Here is a 19274-nt window from a genome sequence, read left to right as displayed (position 1 = left end):
CCCTGGGGGTGCTCTGGCCCAGACAGGAGGGCCAGTTGGACACCACGGCTGGGAACATCTCTTTGTGGCAGAGAACACGCACAGGCAGGCTCAGCCTCACGGAGACAGCATCAGGCCCACAAGCCCTCAGAGCTCAGCTTCGTCCATGGGAACAACATCACATGCATTTACTACAAGCAACTGAGGGCCATGTGCTCCAGCTGCTGCCAATGAACACCCCTGGTGGGTCAGGAGGGAAAGGGGCAGGCCTAGGTTTCCACGGCCAAGACAACCAGTTAGGCTGGTAAAGGGACAGCCTAGGAGGATGAGGCCAAGCACTTGACTTACCCAAGTAACAATACCTGAAGGGTTAAGTCAATCATGTGCCAGCTTTAGTTTCTCAACAAGGAACGAGTAAACCTCAGGGCAGGGTACAGATGGTGGGATTAAAGGAGGGTGGTGGCCAGGCCCAGGTGAAAGGAGAAAAGGGCCCATAACGCAGCCCTGACGAACAGAAGCAAGTACCTTAGGAGGGGCCTGCCTGGACATCCCCAGGCCCACCAGTGGGAACACATAATGCCCTTGGACACAATGTGCAGCACGACTCCAGGGGTCACCACATACAGCACACACGGCTTCCTCGGCTGCCAGAACAACGCCAGTCACTGCAGGCGCCGTGAGAGATCCAGGCTCTTGCCGGGAACAGGTAGGTGTCCAAGGTAAAGCCTGTTGTCAGTGCAAATGCAGCAAGTCTGGGAGGTCTGTTGCCCTCGCCAGCCCTGTTCTTGGCTCCCACCTTCCATATGTGGGAAGACCCCCAGAGCAGCAACCTGGAATCTGGGGAACCTCCAGGAACAGGCCCTGCCCCAGGAAGAGGCCCTTCACCTTCCCCAAGTGAAAACATCTAACCTCAAACATAATTTCTCTATAAAATATCTGACTTCTCTGAAAGTAATAAATATTTACCATATTCTAAAACCAAGGAGCAGCAACAGGGGAGGGAAGAGAAGAGAACTTCTGTAACTCTAACCCTAGAGACACAGGATTTGGTTTCCATGTAGCTGAGGAGCTGAGCACAGGCAGCCGCCGGGGCTGCTCAGACCCTCTGCTGGGGGTGGGGCTGGCACAACCTTCAAGGGTGGGAATGGCTGACTTTCGAGTTCTCATCTAGGGCAGAAGGCCTGTCATATTGCCAAAAGTACGGGGGCAGAGGGAGGGAGAGAGGAAGATACCAGAACCAAAGGGGCTCCACAGAGCCGGAGAGCCCTTCCTTCCTCCCAGCACTGTCTCCTTCCTCTCTCTGCCTCCACACCAATCTCTGGGCCACCAGCTGGAATGTTAAATGGTTGGTGGGAACGGTGACAGGCAAGGGGCCAGTTGTGGGAGGAACGGGAGGGCCGCCTTTGTGAACAGAAGCAGCAGGCCCTGCCTGCAGAGGACCTTTTTGTCACAAAGAGTCTCCCCATCTCCAAGGCCAGAGGGCGAGTCCTCTCAAATGTTCTCACAGGGCCCGACTACTGCCATGACATCTCTAGGAGGGGCAAGAGCAGGGACTTCTGGGTCCCCATGGGGGAAACCAGCCTCCCCTCCACCTGGCTTGGAGCAGGACGAGGAATGGGAATAGCTGATGAGTGGGAGGCTGTCTGTCTCCTGGGACCACAAAAGGGGAAGCTGCTGGTCCTTGAGGACATCAGCTTTTACTGCAGAGTTTCCACAAAGGCGTCAAATTCTCGGACGTTCCTCTCGTGCACAGCCAGCTTCTCTGGTAGCGAGTCCTGTGCCAGAAGGGGAGAGAAGAGATGCTCATTCGGGGAGGGCCTTGAGGAGATGGCCAGCGCCGCCACCCTGGGCTGAGGAAGGGGGCGCAGCTCAGCAGTGCTGGGCCAGGGCCAGGAGAGCAGAGTTCAGGGCGACCGCGCAGGCAGTGGACAAAGGGCTTCAGGGTTCTGTGGGGCTCGGGAGGGGGTTGACACAATGGCCTCGGGAATCGAAGTGACCCCACACTTAATGACATAGAAAAAGACCAGGATTGTCAAGGGCGGGGGAAAAAAGGAGACATATGTAATACCCTTTGTAAGACTTCAAGCAATAAAACAATTAAAAAAAGAAAAAGTCATCAATCTGCTGCATTCTATGGATGAGTAGGAATAAACTGACCAAACTCTTAATTAAAAAAAAAAGGACCACACCACCCACAGGACGACAGAAATTAAACATGGAATATCTTTGGCACAGATTAGACTGATACTAAAATTGAACAGTAGGTTTACAGTGCTCAAAATTAAAGATTTACTAAAGATTCTTCACACCCTGTGCAGGGTGGGACACATGAACAAGGCAGTCCCACCACACTCCTAACAGACTCCGGTCAGCAGGTCTGCGGGGAGGCCTAGGAACCTGCATCTTGCCACCAGCAGAGGCAGGGTGGGTTAGAGAGGGTTGGAAGAGAATAAAAAAGAAAACAGAACCAAGAGGAGTTAAATTTAACTGCCCTCAGGTATCAAAAAAAAATTTTTTTTTAACATTAAAAAAAAAAATCTGACCTAATCTTGTGTCTCTCCACATTGAAAATTTGCGTATGAAGAGTTTAAATGATCACAGATTTCCTGACAGGCACCAGGTACTTGGAAGAGGTGGGACAATCTCCTACCTCAGAATTCCTAAAGTGGCCCAGACACACCAGCCAGCCAGGCAGCTTGGGAAGGACTGCCTGCAACACCACTTGGAGAGCCTTCCTGGGCAGTTACTCCCACCACATTTCAAGTGTGTGGGGGTGGGGGTTCCACTGGCTAAAATCAGAAGCCAGACTCTCTGGGATCAAAGCTCTGTTCTGTAAGCTCAGTCTGACTGTGGGTCAGTCATTTGGTCACAGTGTCAGTTTTCTCATCTATAAAATGAGGTAAGACAACCTACCTCTTCAGTTGTTGAAGATGGTATAAGGCAGTTAGAAAAATGGTTGGCACCTCAAAAGCCTTGATAAATGTTAATAATAATTACATAATTACTGCATTGTTATTACTACAAGGGCAGCGATTCCTTGATTCCCGTTCTAGAGACACCCCACTTCAGGCAGAGGGACCCTGGCATCTCGTGGCACCGGACACCCCAAGCTTGCGGCTGTCCAGGGCAGCCCCCGCACTGCAAGGCAGGAAACAGAATCCCCAAGTGCAGATGTGGTGATGACAGTATCAGGACACCTGGCTAAACAGAAGCACTACCAGCTGAGGAATGGCCCTCTAAGGAGAGAGCAAGGGCACCAATGCTCAGGACCTTAGGGTGCTTCTGCCCTGTTCACCTGGCATCTGCCTGGCAAGCTGAGCAGCTGGGCTCAGTGGCATCAGCAAGGAGAAGACACCAAGCACTGAGGAGGAGTGTGTAAGAAATGCTGAGCCTGTGCAAGAGGAGGAAGTGAGTGCAAGCAAATTCAAGACAATGACTGCCGGGCATAATGCAAATCTCAAGTGCAATCAAAAGAAGATACTGAAAAAAAAGGAAAGATGGTCTAACGGACTCTCTTTCCTGTTACCGGGAAGATGGGAGGCGTGGGAGAGGGGGTAGTAACAGGAAGACACTTCCAGGTTGTGGAGCAGAAATGACATCAAGGGGGGAAGGAAGGTCAGAGGATGAAATGGGGTTGGGGAAGGGGTTTCCATACCAAGTCCTCAGCCATGGACTGTGCCCCGATATCTATGGAGAGGCTGCTCAGCTGAGGGGGGTTCTGAAATTCACGATAGAAGGTCCCCAAGTCCATTGGAAGAATGTCATCTTTAGAAAAAGCCGGTTTCTTAAAAAATAAGACCAGACTCAGTTTAGCTTATCATGGACCATAGAGGAAATCAGAGATGAACAACCCTCTTTCCTTCCAGTAAATTATCAAAGAAATGGTTGCTCCAGGCTTATCTTAGGGGGAGAAGTCTTACCCCTTTTCTCTTCTGGACAGCTGAATTCTAATCCTGTTACCTTTCCCCTTCCCTGGTTAGGGTTATATCGTCTTCCTTTAAAGCAGTGGTTCTCAACTGTGGCTGCACATTAGAATCACCTGGGAATCTTTTTAAAATCCTGATTTCTGGGCCTCATCCTCCAGACATTCTGTTTCTTTGTTATGGGGTGGGGCCACAACATTAGTAACAAAGAAACAGAATTTCCGGAGGATGAGGCCCAGGAATCAGGATTTTGAAAAGATTCCCAGGTGATTCTAATGTGCAGCCAAGGTTGAGAACCACTGCTTTAAATGCCTTTCCTTAGCATAGGGCTATCCATTCAGGCAGGAATAGAACCTACTGGGAAATCTCCATTTAGAGCTGAATTGCATTATGTCATTCAAAGACATGGCACAAAATGTCTTCTTGTTCACTGCTCTCCAAATGTACTCAAGCAGGCTATGGGAGCAGGTTTCCCACATATACTGCCCAGTGGGAGCCCCTCTGTTCCCTGTGGAGGAGGTCCCCTTAGAGTGCAATGGATGCCTCTAGGTTTATTTCCCCTGGGGCAGCAAAGGTCAAGGAAGGTGAAGGCAACTTACAAAGTCGATCATGACAAAGTCATCATGGGTATTGCCACTGCTGCCACCGCTGGAGCCATCAGAGTGCAGGCTGCCCTGGAGAGGAGATTCAGTCTCTGGGGAATCTGGAGGATTCACCTGGTTCAGGATAAAGCAGAGGAAGGGGCTGGTTCTGTGCAATGGGGGCAAGTTACTGTAACAATGGAGGGTTCTGTAAGAGAGAAAGGCTGGCTGCGAATCCCTAAGCCTCAGGTAGGGCTGATGGTCTGGGAACAGTGATGTGCCCAGGAAGGACAATGACTCCCATACCATCCCATTGGAAACTTTAGACTCACCATGGGATCAGCATCCTCCAGTTCTAAATTCTTGGGAGCAAACATGGCAAAGGGTATGTCCAAACTAGTCAATGTCACCTAAAAAGACACAGGAGAAAGTATTAGTGCCTGCCCCTCACCCATCTTCCATTTTCCCTAGAAGCTGACAAAAGCTGGAGGCCTACAAGTTCGCACCAGGTTGACCACACTGCCCCTCAGGTTCATGTTGGAGATCCCCCAATTTCCACCACCTCTCATCACAGGCCCACAGCATAAGCAAGGGTTAGGGCTTCCCAAGACCCCAGGATTTCCGCTTTGGAAGCTTGACCCACAGTAACCCAGTGACAGCTGTTCAATGTCAGAGCCAAAGAGGAACTTCCTACTGAGTTAGGCCGAGGTGTTAGGGGGCAGAGATCGAATATTGGGGACTAGTTTTAGTTATCCTATATAATAAAAGGCTAATATGCAAATTGATCAAACCACCGATGACAGGTCGCTGTAACACGCACTGACCACTAGGGGGCAGATGCTCAATGCAGGAGCTGCCCCCTGGTGGTCAGTGCGCTCCCACAGGGGGGTGCCACTCAGCCAGAAGCTGGGCTCAGGGCTGGCAACTGCAGCGGCAGTGGCGTAAGCCTCTCCCACCTCCATGGCAGAACTAAGGATGTCTGACTGATGGCTTAGGCCCACTCCCCAAGGATTCCCGGGCTGCGAGAGGGCGCAGGCTGGGCTGAAGGACCCCCCAAGTGTATGAATTTTGTGCACCGGACCTCTAGTAAGAAATAAAATAAGAAATATTAACCATGCTCTGGTAAATGTGATTGTTTTGTTCTGATTAAAGCAAGCACATTCTAACCTGGTTGGGAGTTGTACACCCTGAGACTGGGAGTCAACCTTGCCCCAGGGAGTCATCACTGGACCTGGGAGTCAACTCTGGAATGCAGTCCATTCTCATTCAAGAACTGCCTATTATAATGAAAAGATTAACAACCTTGTTGCCCAACAATGGAGTCCCACCCCAGCTTGCTTTGCCTATTTCCTCACACTTGTAATACCCTAGCACACTCACTCTTATTCCTTTTGCCCAGGTAATAATCTCTGTCCTGCCCAATATAAGCAGTTGCCTGATGGGAGGGGGAGGGTTGCAGAGAAGATTTTCGTGGATGACCTGCTGCTCCCCAATACAGCCAGCATTACTGGAACAAATGCTCATGGATAATTCAACCCTGTCTCCACTTAACTGGCTCCAGTAGTGACAGGCATCTAGAACCAATGGTTGTCCAGTTTCAGAGGCAGACAGTGCACTGAAGTCTGCACTGTGTTTGTACTGAATGGTGTCTAGCCTCCCCCTGCTATAGGAGGCTTAAAAGATCACAGAACAATATGCTGTAGGTAGTTTTAGACAGACATGAGCAGAGGAGAGGGATGGGCGAGTACAAAAGGTCATCAGGATGGAAAACCCCAGGTACCTAGCAATCAATTGTAGGGTGGGACTCTCAAGTCACTGGGGGTGACTTTTCTTCCCCTAGCATATCACTGGTCTGGTCTGGAGGTTTGGACCCCCCGACCTTTCCTCCCTAGAGATAACATCGAGGCCTCAGTTGTATTTCAGCTCCAGGCCCAGAAAAGCAACAAAACCAGCCACAGAGGACTTGGGGACCAGCATCACTGAATAATGACACCCTCCTCTGGCTCGTGTGGCTCAGTGGTAGAGCACTGACCTATGAACCAGGAGGTCACGGTTTGAGATTCCTGGTCAAGGCATATGCCTGGGTAGTGGGCTTGATCCCAGCAGGGAGCATGCAAGAGGCAGCCAATCAATGATTCTCTCTCATCATTGACGTTTCTCTCCCTCTCCCTCCCTCTCTCAAGTCAATACAATATATTAAAAAATAAAAAAGACACACCCCCACCCCCGTTCAGACAATCAATCAGTGGAGACCACAACCCTGAATGGACACACCTGGAAAGCTACTTAATATTTCATTGTGATCTTCCCCTGGGACCTCCCCTAAAATCTCCACCCTTAAAACACTTAGGACTGAAGGGACTCAGTGCACAGCCGCTGGTGCCTTTCCCTTTCCCCTCAGCCCCCCATGCACCTTACCATTAGCTTCCTCACTCCCAAGCTCCAAGGGCCCTTCCTTTACCTCCATAATTTGTTTCCTAAGCCCATTTCTACTAAGAAGTACTTATTTCTCTATCTCTGTAACTTACCCAATAAATGTTCTCTTACAGTTTGGGTCTTGGCTCTGAATTCTTTCCCAGCCAGAACCCAAGTACCGAGGTTGCTGAACCCAGGTTTGGTCTGACCCACCAGTCAGACAACTGGTGCTATTCCTACCACCTACAATAAATAGTTCTTAACTTTTTCTGGAAGGTGTCACAGGTTATTAACACTCTTCACAAAAATTCTCACACACACTTATACAATTCAAACATAATGTCGGTGGCTACACAAATCCCAAGTTAAGAGACCCGCCTGTAAGTCCTCACTCAGATGTGGCTCGCAGGTGGAAGTGGCAGAAAACTCACCTGGTTGATGGGTTTGTTGACAAAAGCCCCCACTTTTCGGGCAAAGATGGTCTCCAAGACATCATGGGGAGAGGCCCGTCCCTCACTACTGTTCGATACAGTTTCAGTGTCCTCGCTGGAAAAGAAATGTCGGTACTCATTCCCAAACCACAGCAGAGCCTCCTGGGTTCCCCATGAATCTACCCTCTGTGGGCTGCAGCCTAGGGCAGGAACTGCCCCACCCGCCCACTCAGTGGGAAACGGCACTCTGTGGTCTGGCCGCTTGCCACTGTCACCCTGCCCTCTTAAGTTGAGAGCAGAGGGAAACATTTCCTGAAACAACTAAAACTATGCATATGTGGCCCTGACCGGTTTGGCTCAGTGGATAGGGCGTCGGCCTGCAGCCTGAAGGGTCCCAGGTTCGATTCGAGTCAGCCTCGCCCTAACCAGTTTGGCTTAGTGGATCGGCCTGCAGCCTGAAGGGTCCCAGGTTCGATTCCAGTCAAGGGCATGTACCTGGGTTGCGGGCACATCCCCAGTAGGGGGTGTGCAGGAGGCAACTGATCGGTGTTTCTCTCTCATCAATGTTTCTAACTCTCTATCCCTCTCCCTTCCTCTCTGTAAAAAAATCAATAAAAATATATTTTAAAAAAATAAAACTGCATATGTGAACACAATTCAGTGTTACAATTGTGTAAAGCTTCTATGAAACACCAATAAGCTTCAGTCATCATGCATATAGCAATCATACATATAGGCAAGCAGCTCCTCAAAACTGTAATTTAAATATTAATTACAGACAGAGTCAAGATTTTAGCTGCTTTCCATCTCCTTATTTTGGTTTTGCTTAATTATCTAAAAATGCAATTAAGATGGTATAGTACAATGTTGAAATTTAAACCTTACCTCACAAGGAACATTATTACAAGTCGAGAGTCCCAAATTTAACTGTCTGTAGAGCCAGAGCTTTTTAACCCATGACAAATCGCCAGGGCTGAGGTCCTCTGTGCTCTGAATCCTGCCCTCTCCTCACCTCCAGACATCCCTCCGGTCAAGGATACATTCAGTGCCACTGTTCCCACTGACCCCTCTGCGACCCTCCAGTCTGATGCTGGGTCCTGGATGAGAGGGCGCTCCAAGCAGAGAAACAAGGGCCCGTGTTGTGGCTGCCAGACCAGCAGCCACAGCCCTGAGAGCAGCAAAGGCTTCTAGGAAAGCTCTTCTGGCCAAAAGCAGGGGCTCAAGGTGGGGCGAGGGCTGTAAACCCCAAGTGGCCTCTGGCTCCAGCCAAGAGAAGAACCACTGAGGAAAGGCCTGTGCTCTGACCACCTGCATTTAAGAACCTCCTGTACAGGGTCCCGTCTTTATTCCTAGGAGTCGAGGCTAAAAACTAGAGTGTAAAAGGACTAACAGGATCTTCCTTTGATTATCTAACAGGGGGAGGGATAAAGGATAGAAGCTGGGAAGTCAGGAATGGAAATCATTATTTTTCCTAATGGAAGGTGCAAAAATTTGACCTTCCCAAACAATTCCCTTCCCAACACTCCACCGTGGGAATAAAAAACAAAACAAAACAAAACAACAGGAATTTCTATTATCGAAAAGTTCATTTAGGATGTGGCAGGGTAATCAACGTCATTACCTCTGGGGACTTCCAGTCAAGGGAGGGCAGGTCAGATCAAGAAGCCCAGCTTCCCACGGGAGAGCTACGCGTGTAATAGAAAGAGTGAGCAGGACTTAAGTCCGAGGAGCCTAGCTAGGCTTGTGCCAGCCACTTTGCAAGCTAACTGCTCTTAGGCAAGTTACTTAATTCTTCTGAAATCCTCTCCTCTTCTCAAAGGAGGTAACAGTGGTGATCTTTGTAAGGTGGGATTATGAAAACTTTCATTTCCTATCTAATCAATGTATCATTTAAATTTCACAGAATGTATCAACTGCTGCAACCAAAAAAAGACAAAAGATTAAAGAAAAAGAAAAGCAATCCTGACCACCATCACAGAGGCACCATGGCTCAGGTTCACGGTACCCACCCTGCCTGGTCCTCAGGAAGCAGTGAAGACCGAATCCACGAGAATAAATCTTGGGTAAAAGAAAAACATCTGAAAACCCTCTCACTGGATGAAGGTGGGAGGAGCCAAGCCCCTTGTTTACTGTTACCAGTGAAGCCGGGCCAGCTTCCTTACATACCAACTGCAATATAAGATTCTTATCGGGAACGTTAAGGAATGCATATTTGAGGTGCAGATGCCAAGCCTGAGCCAATGCTGAGAGCCACTTTCTACCAATAACAAGCGCATTTCAGGACAGACCCGCTCCTCCCTGGCCTGAGCATGGGCAGAGGCAACACAGGAACTCACCTGCTAGAAGGTGTGGCAGCACAGTGGGCCCCGTCAGAAGGGGTGTAGGTTGCCAATCTCTCCTGATCAGCCTGGGCACCGAGAGCAGGCTGGTTGGGAGCAAGAGTACCCACCCTGCCTGGTCCTCAGGAAGCAGTGAAGACCGAATCCACGAGAATAAATCTTGGGTAAAAGAAAAACATCTGAAAACCCTCTCACTGGATGAAGGTGGGAGGAGCCAAGCCCCTTGTTTACTGTTACCAGTGAAGCCGGGCCAGCTTCCTTACATACCAACTGCAATATAAGATTCTTATCGGGAACGTTAAGGAATGCATATTTGAGGTGCAGATGCCAAGCCTGAGCCAATGCTGAGAGCCACTTTCTACCAATAACAAGCGCATTTCAGGACAGACCCGCTCCTCCCTGGCCTGAGCATGGGCAGAGGCAACACAGGAACTCACCTGCTAGAAGGTGTGGCAGCACAGTGGGCCCCGTCAGAAGGGGTGTAGGTTGCCAATCTCTCCTGATCAGCCTGGGCACCGAGAGCAGGCTGGTTGGGAGCAAGAGGTACCCCACCTTCCTTCCCTGGAACCATTAGCTTTAGGGAAAAATGGAAAAATACAGTGAATTGTGGCAGCCTCAGGCAGAAGACACTCCTGGCCTAGCATGGTAGTATCTGTGTCTGTCTGAGTTTCTCCATCACCAATGCTGCCATCTACTGAGCAGGAAACCGTGGCTCTTTATCCTCCCTGGGACTCAGTTAATGGGAGACATGCACGGCAATGACTACAGAAGGAAAAGGAACGAGGGAGCTCTTCTTGCTTTACTGAAGTTTAAGAGGCCCCTTCTTCTCAGAGTCACATTAGTTCTCCAAAGTCACAGAAGAGCTTTGCTTCCAAACACTTAGAATGAAACTGGTATCTCAAGAGGCCTCTCAACTGCCTCAGGGCAGGTAGGCAGCACAGGAACTCCCAGGGTCTGCCCCATCTTTAAAGATACCTGATGAGGATGTGTGGTGTTTAAGCCAGCTGCAAACACTACTGGATAAGCCAGGTCAGCTGATCCAACGCCCAGGGCAGCAGGCTGATAGGAAAGGCGAGAGCTTGAGAGCTAAGCAAGAGAAAAACAAAGGGCAGAGGAAAAAAGGAGGAAAAAACAGGCAATCCTGGAGCATGACTAATGATCAAGATCAGAAGAAAGGGAAGGAATGGATCCCAGCCTACATCCTCAGGGTCCTAGGGGCCTGATGTAAGGGTTAAGGACAGACCAGGACATTTCTTTTTAGATGAAAAAAAAAACAGACTTGTTTGCAGTGGACTGAGGTTCCAAGCTCTGTGGCCTTACCAAGGCCTCAAATGATTCCCTTGCCACCCCCTTTTTTCGGCTAACTGTTTCTGTGTCCAGCCCAGCAGGTCTGTGGAGCACAAGCTGGGGCAGAACTTGGAGCCAAAGTCATCGGTATTTCTCAGGTCATTCTATTTTCTCCTTCGTCCTTGAGGTCCCTTCGGAACAGAAGGCGTCTCTCTAATCACACCCTCCCTCACCTCTGGGTATGAGAGGGCTCCTATTTATGTTGAAAAAGAAAGAATACCACTCTTGGGTTGTTTATTTGGAAAGAAGATATAAATAACTCCATGTATTTTTCACATCATTGGGAGGGGGCAACTGAAAAAACCTATTTTGGGCTGCTCTTGCTATGGCTATGTCCTGTTAAAAATCAATTACCAAGCCTCAAAATAACCCACAGAACACTTGGGGACATTTAAATAGCGAAACCCTGTACTTTATTTACAATTTTTAAATAAAAAGATGCCATCTAATTTATCCCCTTCTTCCCAGTGGACTCACTTGATGGGAAAAGGCCAGTCCTGCCATGGGGACCCTCAGGGTATCCGTCACCACAGGAGTAGGGGTCTGAAAATGTGCCTTTGTAACAGTAAACACACACTGTGCACGGATACAAACAGAGACAGGAGAAACAGAGAAGAAAAGGGACTTGAGAAAGAAGTGAAAAAACTCCAAAGGGCAGTAGCAACAGAGGCTGAAATGCACAATGGAGGTCAGGCGTGAAGCGGGGAGGAAGCTGCATGACTGCCTTCCCAGAAGGACGGCTGGAAGCGTCTGAAGAGATGTCTATCCCAGGGTGCTCCACTGCATGCGTGTCTCCCTGATGAGCAGGTGGAAAACACAGCTGAGTCGAGCTGGAATGACTTGGCAAAACAAAACCCTGAACCAAGCATTAGTCTGTCTTTAGTCAAGAGGATGGGAGGATATTAGAGAATGGCCGCCAATAGGAAGAGCCCAAGAGCAGCCGAAAGGTGTACTCAGGATGAATGAGGAAACAGGTTAAAATGTTAGAATGCCTTTTTCTGGGGACTCAGAATCTTCAGAGACAGGTTTAAAAAGTTCACCTTTGTTGACCGGAACTTTAAAATACCCAGGTACCCAGCTGCACTTTCTTACACCATTGCAGGGAAGATGAGTTAGAGTGTACAGATGTAGGCATTGGGCTGAGTGTGTGCGTGCATGTGTATTCCTTTTTAAAAATATATATATTTTATTGATTTTTTTTACAGACAGGAAGGGAGAGGGATAGAGAGTTAGAAACATCAATGAGAGAGAAACATCAATCAGTTGCCTCCTGCACACCCCCTACTGGGGATGTGCCCACAACCAAGGTACATGCCCTTGACTGGAATCGAACCTGGGGCCCTTGAGTCCACAGGCGGATGCTCTATCCACTGAGCAAACTGGTTAGGGCGCATGTGTATTCTTATTCTTATTTTTGGGTCTTGCTGTTCCATCTTTAATAAGTCTCACCAACTAGCTAATTAATGCTTAGAATTGAAGGTAGGACCTTAAGTCACAATAGCAGGTTCAGGATCACAACTGTTAACTATTTCTTGACTCAAATGACAACATGATCCTTATTTTGTTGGTGAAACAAACATTACATTAACATGTATTCATTGGACTCTAGCAAAAGCTCAAATAGAAGTTGTTGAACAATTATGCAATTCCCTAAGTTAAACCAAGGAAGAAACTATTTCAGTATTTACAGGAATGAGGAGACCTGATTTTCTCGCTCTGTTCAAAATGAGTATTTCTACACCAAACTGTACCAACCTTGATTAGAGGTGTTCAGGGATAGGAACAGAGCTCATGCATGGGGTGCTCAGTATTGATAAGATCTTGATGTGATCTACTTTTAAACTGTGACAAGACACAACAGGCAACTGATACCACGAAAAAAGATAGGTTCTCCTTACACAGGTCAACAAACTTTTATGCAAACATACCATGCCGAAATGACTTAACTTTGCCCTAGCTGGCTCAGCTCAGTGAATAGAGTGTCAGCCTGGGGACTGAAGGGTCCCAGGTTCAATTCCGGCCAAGGGCACATGCCTGGGTTGCGGGCTCGTAGGGGTGTGCAGGAGGCAGCCGATCAATGATTCTCTCTCATCATTGATATTTCTATCTCTCTCCTTCTCTCTTCCTCTCTGAAATCAATAAAGAAATATATTTAAAAAGAAATGACTTAACTTGCCTTTATTTTTGGAGCTGGGTGAAATTCCCTCTCTATCAGATAGACAAACTGATTTGTTCAGGCCCAGCTTCACCATCCCTCATATCTCCCAAGTCACAACTTTATTTATGAATTTATCACTTAAAAAACAAAACTTTAAAGAACATTAAACTTGACATATTCACATTTCATTATCTAAAAAGTAATCTACTTCCATTAATGTGCACTATTAAGAAAGTGGGCTTCCCCCACACCTTTTTTGGTCAGTTGCTCTATGTCAGTAAGCATACCAGAAGCTACCCCCAGAGCACTCATGCCTACACAGATTGATGTGGAGAGAGGAATAATAATATCCCCAAACCAAACTGTCTAGGCAACTTTACAATAAGGCGCTCTTTAACTCTGAATTGGGACAATAGAAATAAGTGACCCGTGGATTCTGTAATGTCCTTCACACACGTTAAATTAGTTTTTGTGCCTAACTTCTACTTCTGAAACAGCTTAGAACCATAATTTTAATCCAATATCTCCTAACAACCCAGGATGGAATAAAAGTAAATTATTTTCTTAATTTAAAAACCAAAGAAAATAAAAACTTATGGGTAGCTAAATTAATTTGCTGGGTCCCCAAAAGAAGATGGTGATTATCTGGGCCCAGTTTAAAGGAAAGTAGAACTGAACTGGTCTAGAAGAAACTGTCTAACGTGAAAGTCAAAAGGAATGGAATAGAGATGCTGGGCAGGCAAAGCAGGGATCTGCAGGCAATGAGTGAGGCAGAAAATGAAAGACTTGGATGGAAGGGAAGAAACTGCCTGGAATTCAGCCAGCAGGCAAAAATGATTCCTTAGCGGAAGCAGTCTCAGTACCATGTACATCACGCAACAAGGCCACACAGGTGCTTCCTCTTGGGAATCTGAGAACACTGTTTGGAGCCTGTGTTTTATTGAAATTCAGTTTGACACTGAAGATGGACTCACGTGGAAAGTAAATGGTTAAAAATGTTCAGAAAGAACATGCAGATAGGTAGAAATCTGTGTCAACTATTAAGAAAAACCGCACTGCCAGGCTGGTGTGACTCAGTGGTTGAGCATTGACCCATGAACCAGGAGGTCACAGTTTGATTCCCAGTCAGGGCACACGCCCGGGCTGCCGACTGGATCCCCAGTAAGGGGTGTGTAGGAGAAGCAGCTGATCAATGATGCTCTCTTATCATTGGTGTTTCTTTCATTCTCTCCTTCTCCCTTCCTATCTCTGAAATCAATAAAACATTATAAAAATTTTAAAAATTAAAAGAAAAACTGCACTGCTCATCTCTAACTGGCAAAATGCTAAAATATGCTAAATAATTATTGGCTCCTTTAGTGCTTCGTCCATTATTGGGAACCATATTTACCACTTCAAACAAGAAGTAGCTACCAAATGAACAAGGTAGGTTAGAGTATCTCTTTGGTATGAGAATGCATATGAAATTCTGTGACTGATTTTTCTAGGGAATTTTAAGATGTCCCTGGGAAGGCAAGGTTACATGTAATGTAGGTTAAGAATGGTTACTGCATTATTACCTGCTAGATGAGAAGGCTCTTCTTCACCGCATAAAAGAACCCCTTGAAACAATCACCACCACCATCAAAAGAAACTCTAATTTTGACACCATTTCATTAGGCCCGTAACTACCATGTGCCAAATAACTACCATCACCCCAGAACCTGTTCCCCTACCTGGGATGGAGGTGAGGTGGAGAAAGAGGTGGTACACACTTCTTGAGAATCTTCCACAGAAGGATACGTTACTCCAGTGTCCTCACCAGCGGTTCTAAAGTGAGGGGAAAGGAAATCATGAATTTTATGGGGGTAGCAGTCGATTTTAGAAAGGACACAAAGAGATGCAAGTTTGTTTTCGGCAGAGATCATAAGAGTTCAGCAAGAGAGCTCTGCTGAGTCCTTCATAATTTCAGACCAAACCGTCTAGGTAACTTTATATTTTTATTATTTAATATATATTTTTATTGATATCAGAGAGGAAGGGAGAAGGAGGAGGGAGAAGAGAGAGATAGAAACATCAATGATGAGAGAGAATCATTGACCAGAATCAAACTGTGACCTCCTGGTTCATAGATTGATGCTCAACCACTGAGCCACGCCAGCCAGGCCCATGTAGGCAGCTTTACAACAGACTGTCTTTAACTCTAAATTGGGACAATAGAAATAAGGGTGATCCGTGGGTTCTGTAATGTCCTTCACGCACATTAAGTTAGCTTTTGTGCCTAACTTTTACTTTCCAGAGAGCAGCATCTAGACGTTGACAATGACTTTTTTTTTTATAACCCAAACATCTTACTTGATATATCATTTGAGAATATCTGCTTAAGCTTGACCAGTGTTGGGGTCAAAGAACTGTCAGCAACAGACTACAATAAAACAAGTCTAGACTCCAAAGACAAACCTATCCAATTTCAGAAGTCCTTCACATAAAGACAGTATCCTTCCTGATACACATCTATTCCAACCTCTAGAGAATTCTAGAACTGTTTTCTGGGAACTAGGCCTGAAGATATTTGATTCTCATGTATAACTGAATTGTGCCAATGGTAACCTGAAAACCATTTGGTTTGCAAAGGGCATTCCACAAATTACTGCCGCTCTTATCTCTAAGTCAAATCACTACTGTCAAGATCCAACATGTCCAAGAATTTTGGGAGACATTCTGTATACCCCAAGTCTGGGTGTACCTTATAGGCAGCAGCAAAAAAGGAAGCTAGCCATTCCATTTCTCTCCATGTGGTGTCTCCATCAGTGCCCCAGGCCCATCAGTGAGTGCTGATAAAGGTGCCCTGTGTACCTGTGCCAGGTGGAAGCTTCTGCTAGCTGCAGTATGGGAAAGTGCCTTTCACATTCCTCACCTGTAATTGCAGGGGTGCATGGGCGAGGAGCTGGGATAGGGACGGTCCACAAAGTGATCAATGATAATCCCCATGATAGGTGGGGTCCTCTCAAATTGCCTGTAACGCAATATGCAGATTGCAGTACTTGTTAGAATGCCTTGCCAGCCTCCCTGAAGTCCTCAGAGGGCCCCTCACCTAATATCTATTAGCAGGAACCACCAGACCCTTAACTATCGCATCCCAAATATAAACCACCATCTCCACATTGTTGGTTCTGGGACACTCAATAAGATTTTCCAGTGAAACTGGGCTCTCTCTTGACTCTATTCTTCAGAAGGGAACTGATTTCAGCAATGGCAAAGCTGAACAGCAGGCTTAGCTATGGAGTTTGGGTGAAAGAAACATTAATATCTTTGAAAGAGTTCTTTTGGATTCCAATGCTCTTTCCTCACCTTGTGGACATGAATGCCAAGTTAATTCTGTAAGCACAAGAAAGAGTGATGGTGCCCACAGGGGTGCCCACTGTCCCAACACGAACTGTTTGGAAACCTAGGAGAAGAGATAAATAATTAGCTTCCTCCCCAGAGAATACTGATGCTGCCCCCAATCTCTTTCCTTGAATCATTCAGCCTATACAATCTCTGGCATTATCCACGCAGCACTCTGAGTGCCTCAATTTCATGTGTGTTATTTTTTTCTTTCAATTAATTCTATATTGACCAATATTAGCAAGGGAAACAGCACTCTATTTTCAGACAAAACTACCTCTAAAGAGATATAACACTTGTCAATCCTAAAGCTTTAGCGAGTCCTAACAACCCTGCCTGGACTGTCACAGGCTCAATGAGAACCAAGGGGCACCGGGAGTTTGTAGTTTGTCACAAACACCGGAAAATTTTTTTTTAATATATATTTTATTAATTTTTCACAGAGAGGAAGGGAGAAGGATAGAGAGTTAGAAACATCAATGAGAAAGAAACATCAATCAGCTGCCTCCTGCATACCTCCTACTGGGGATGTGCCTGCAACCAAGGCACATGCCCTTGACCGGAATCGAACCTGGGATCCTTCAGTCCGCAGGCCAACACTCTATCCACTGAGCCAAACCAGTTAGGGCGACAAACACCTGAAATTTATGAAGTAACTACACTCCCACCGAAGCTGTCACCCCAGAGCTGAGTATGGAAAAGAGTCAGGGATTTGCTGTTTTCTGATTTTCTCGGTTTCATTTCCAATTTTCCAAATTGAACGCTTATCAGAAACATTTAACATGCTCATTGTAGAAAATTAGGAAATAGACAATTGTATAAAGAATAAGAAACAATGCTGAGTTATTGGAACTTTGGGAAAATTATTCATTTTCTAGTGGCTCTTGGAACCACGTGCCAGTCTTTTCCTTACTTGTATCAGACATATTAAAATCATAAGCTGCATATTATTACAGGCAGCACCAAAGCCCATCTCTTAAGTCAGGAGAGTTCTTAACACTACAAATGCTTTTCAACTTTAATACATACCTTCTCCTAAGCCATTCAGCTGAACTTCACCAAAATATATCCTGCAGGGAAGAAAGAAAAAGATGTTACCATATTCTTTATTCTAATGGCCTCTAAAGCAAGCACCTAGAAACAAAATAAAACAAACTTTTATTTTCTTATCTACATGAACACCTCTCCTAATGGAGCAATAATGCTACTACTTTAATTAAGCTGCAGGCAAGGGGGGTGTATATGGTGAGAGGACTGGTTAAAAAATGAGAGAAATCCCGAAACCGGTTTGGCTAAGTGGATAGAGCGTCGGCCTGCGGACTGAAAGGTCCCAGGTTTGATCCCGGTCAAGGGCATGTACCTGGGTTGCGGGCACATCCCCAGTAGGAGATGTGCAGGAGGCAGCTGATCGATGTTTCTCTCTCATCGATGTTTCTAGCTCTCTATCTCTCTCCCTTCCTCTCTGTAAAAAATCAATAAAAATATATTTTAAAAAAATGAGAAAAATAGCCGTGGCTGGCATGGTACACATCGGCCCACGCATCCAAGGGTTGTGGGTTTGATTCCTAGTCAAGGTCAAGTACCTGGGTTGCAGGTTCGAACCCCAGTCACAATGCACATGGGAAAAAATCAATGTGTGTCTGTTACATTGATGATTCATATTCTATCTGTCCCTCTCTTTGCCCCCCTCCCTCCTTTCCACTCTCTCTAAAAAAATCAATGAAAAAAAAATCCTCAAGTAAGGATTAACAACGACAAAAGAGAGACAAAAAGAACAATTAAGTGGCAGTTGATATACAAGCTTCTTCTTCCCTCTCTCTCCTACCTGGAAAAACAACCATGGGGAGGGTGCTAGATTATTGCTGAAAAAGTGACTTAATAACTATTCTCAGGTACTATATTGTTGCAACAGACCTAGTTAAGTCTTTCCATCCTCCTATCCGAATTCTTTTCAAAACCAGCTCTGTACATGTAAGCCAAAGGCTAAAAACCAATGGTTGGTCACTAATATTAAAAAAGGTCTTGGATGATTTGGGACTCCTGGCTTTCCATGCTGTGCTCTCACACTTTCCTACATAAACTCTACACCGTCACTTGGGTCCATCAGACAACATGATACAGTTCATACCCCGCCCCCATTTCTATGCCTTGCATCTGTTGTAGTCCCCACCTGGAACAATTACCTCTCTCCCTTCTGTCTGCTGAAATTCTCTCTGCCTCAAGTTTTAAAAAGCACTCAATAAATATTTGTTGAGGTAAAATATTCCAAGGACAATACTCAAAGAATTGTTGACTAGTTCTCTATATCCACACAACTAATTAAAAAACAAACTGGCCCTAGCTCGTTTGGCTTAGTGGACAGAGAATCAGTCTATGGACTCAAGGGTCCCAGGTTCCATTCCAGTCAAGGGCACATGCTCAGGTTACAGGCTTGATCCCCAGTAGGGGGCGTGAAGGAGGCAGCCAATCAATGATTCACTCTCATCATTGATGTTTCTATATCTTTCCCTCTCCTCCTCTCTGGCTGAGATCAATAAAATGTATTTTTTAAAAAGCATATCCATTTGGTCTAAGTTTGAGCAAGAGAGCTAACTATTCAGGTTGTGTGACCATACATCTCTATTTGCCAAGCTCAGCCCTGGTTTATGCCTGTTTTCCTGATGTATGCATTAATGGTATCTTCTTTCACTCTTAAAAGTAGCCTGGTTTTGCTCTGGCTGGTTTGGATCAGTGGA

General features: G+C 46.3%; 1 protein-coding gene across 10 annotated transcripts in view; it reads right to left on the bottom strand.

The window, feature by feature from the left end:
- Positions 1-19274, bottom strand: part of ATG13 (autophagy related 13) — a 38894-nt gene that overhangs the window by 490 nt on the left and 19130 nt on the right. For 3 of the 10 annotated variants that reach the window (XM_006772265.2, XM_006772266.2, XM_006772267.2), the window contains 12 exons: positions 17569-17609; positions 16504-16600; positions 16070-16168; positions 14889-14982; positions 11493-11591; positions 10644-10754; positions 10106-10242; positions 7330-7444; positions 4816-4893; positions 4502-4618; positions 3635-3763; positions 1-1754 (listed from right to left, as the gene is read on the bottom strand). The exon at positions 1-1754 is cut by the window's left edge and continues 490 nt beyond it. In XM_006772265.2, coding sequence (XP_006772328.1) covers positions 1677-1754; positions 3635-3763; positions 4502-4618; positions 4816-4893; positions 7330-7444; positions 10106-10242; positions 10644-10754; positions 11493-11591; positions 14889-14982; positions 16070-16168; positions 16504-16600; positions 17569-17609 — 1195 coding nt within the window. In that variant the 3' untranslated portion in view covers positions 1-1676. The remainder of the gene's footprint in view (positions 1755-3634; positions 3764-4501; positions 4619-4815; positions 4894-7329; positions 7445-10105; positions 10243-10643; positions 10755-11492; positions 11592-14888; positions 14983-16069; positions 16169-16503; positions 16601-17568; positions 17610-19274) is intronic. The other 7 variants (XM_006772269.2, XM_006772270.2, XM_006772271.2 and 4 more) reach the window with 5 other exon arrangements.

The sequence above is a fragment of the Myotis davidii genome, unplaced genomic scaffold, assembly GCF_000327345.1.
Source record: "Myotis davidii unplaced genomic scaffold, ASM32734v1 scaffold265, whole genome shotgun sequence".
Classification (NCBI taxonomy): domain Eukaryota; kingdom Metazoa; phylum Chordata; class Mammalia; order Chiroptera; family Vespertilionidae; genus Myotis; species Myotis davidii.
The sequence above is the reverse complement of the archived record's forward strand: the minus strand, read 5'-3'. Positions and strand labels throughout refer to the sequence as shown.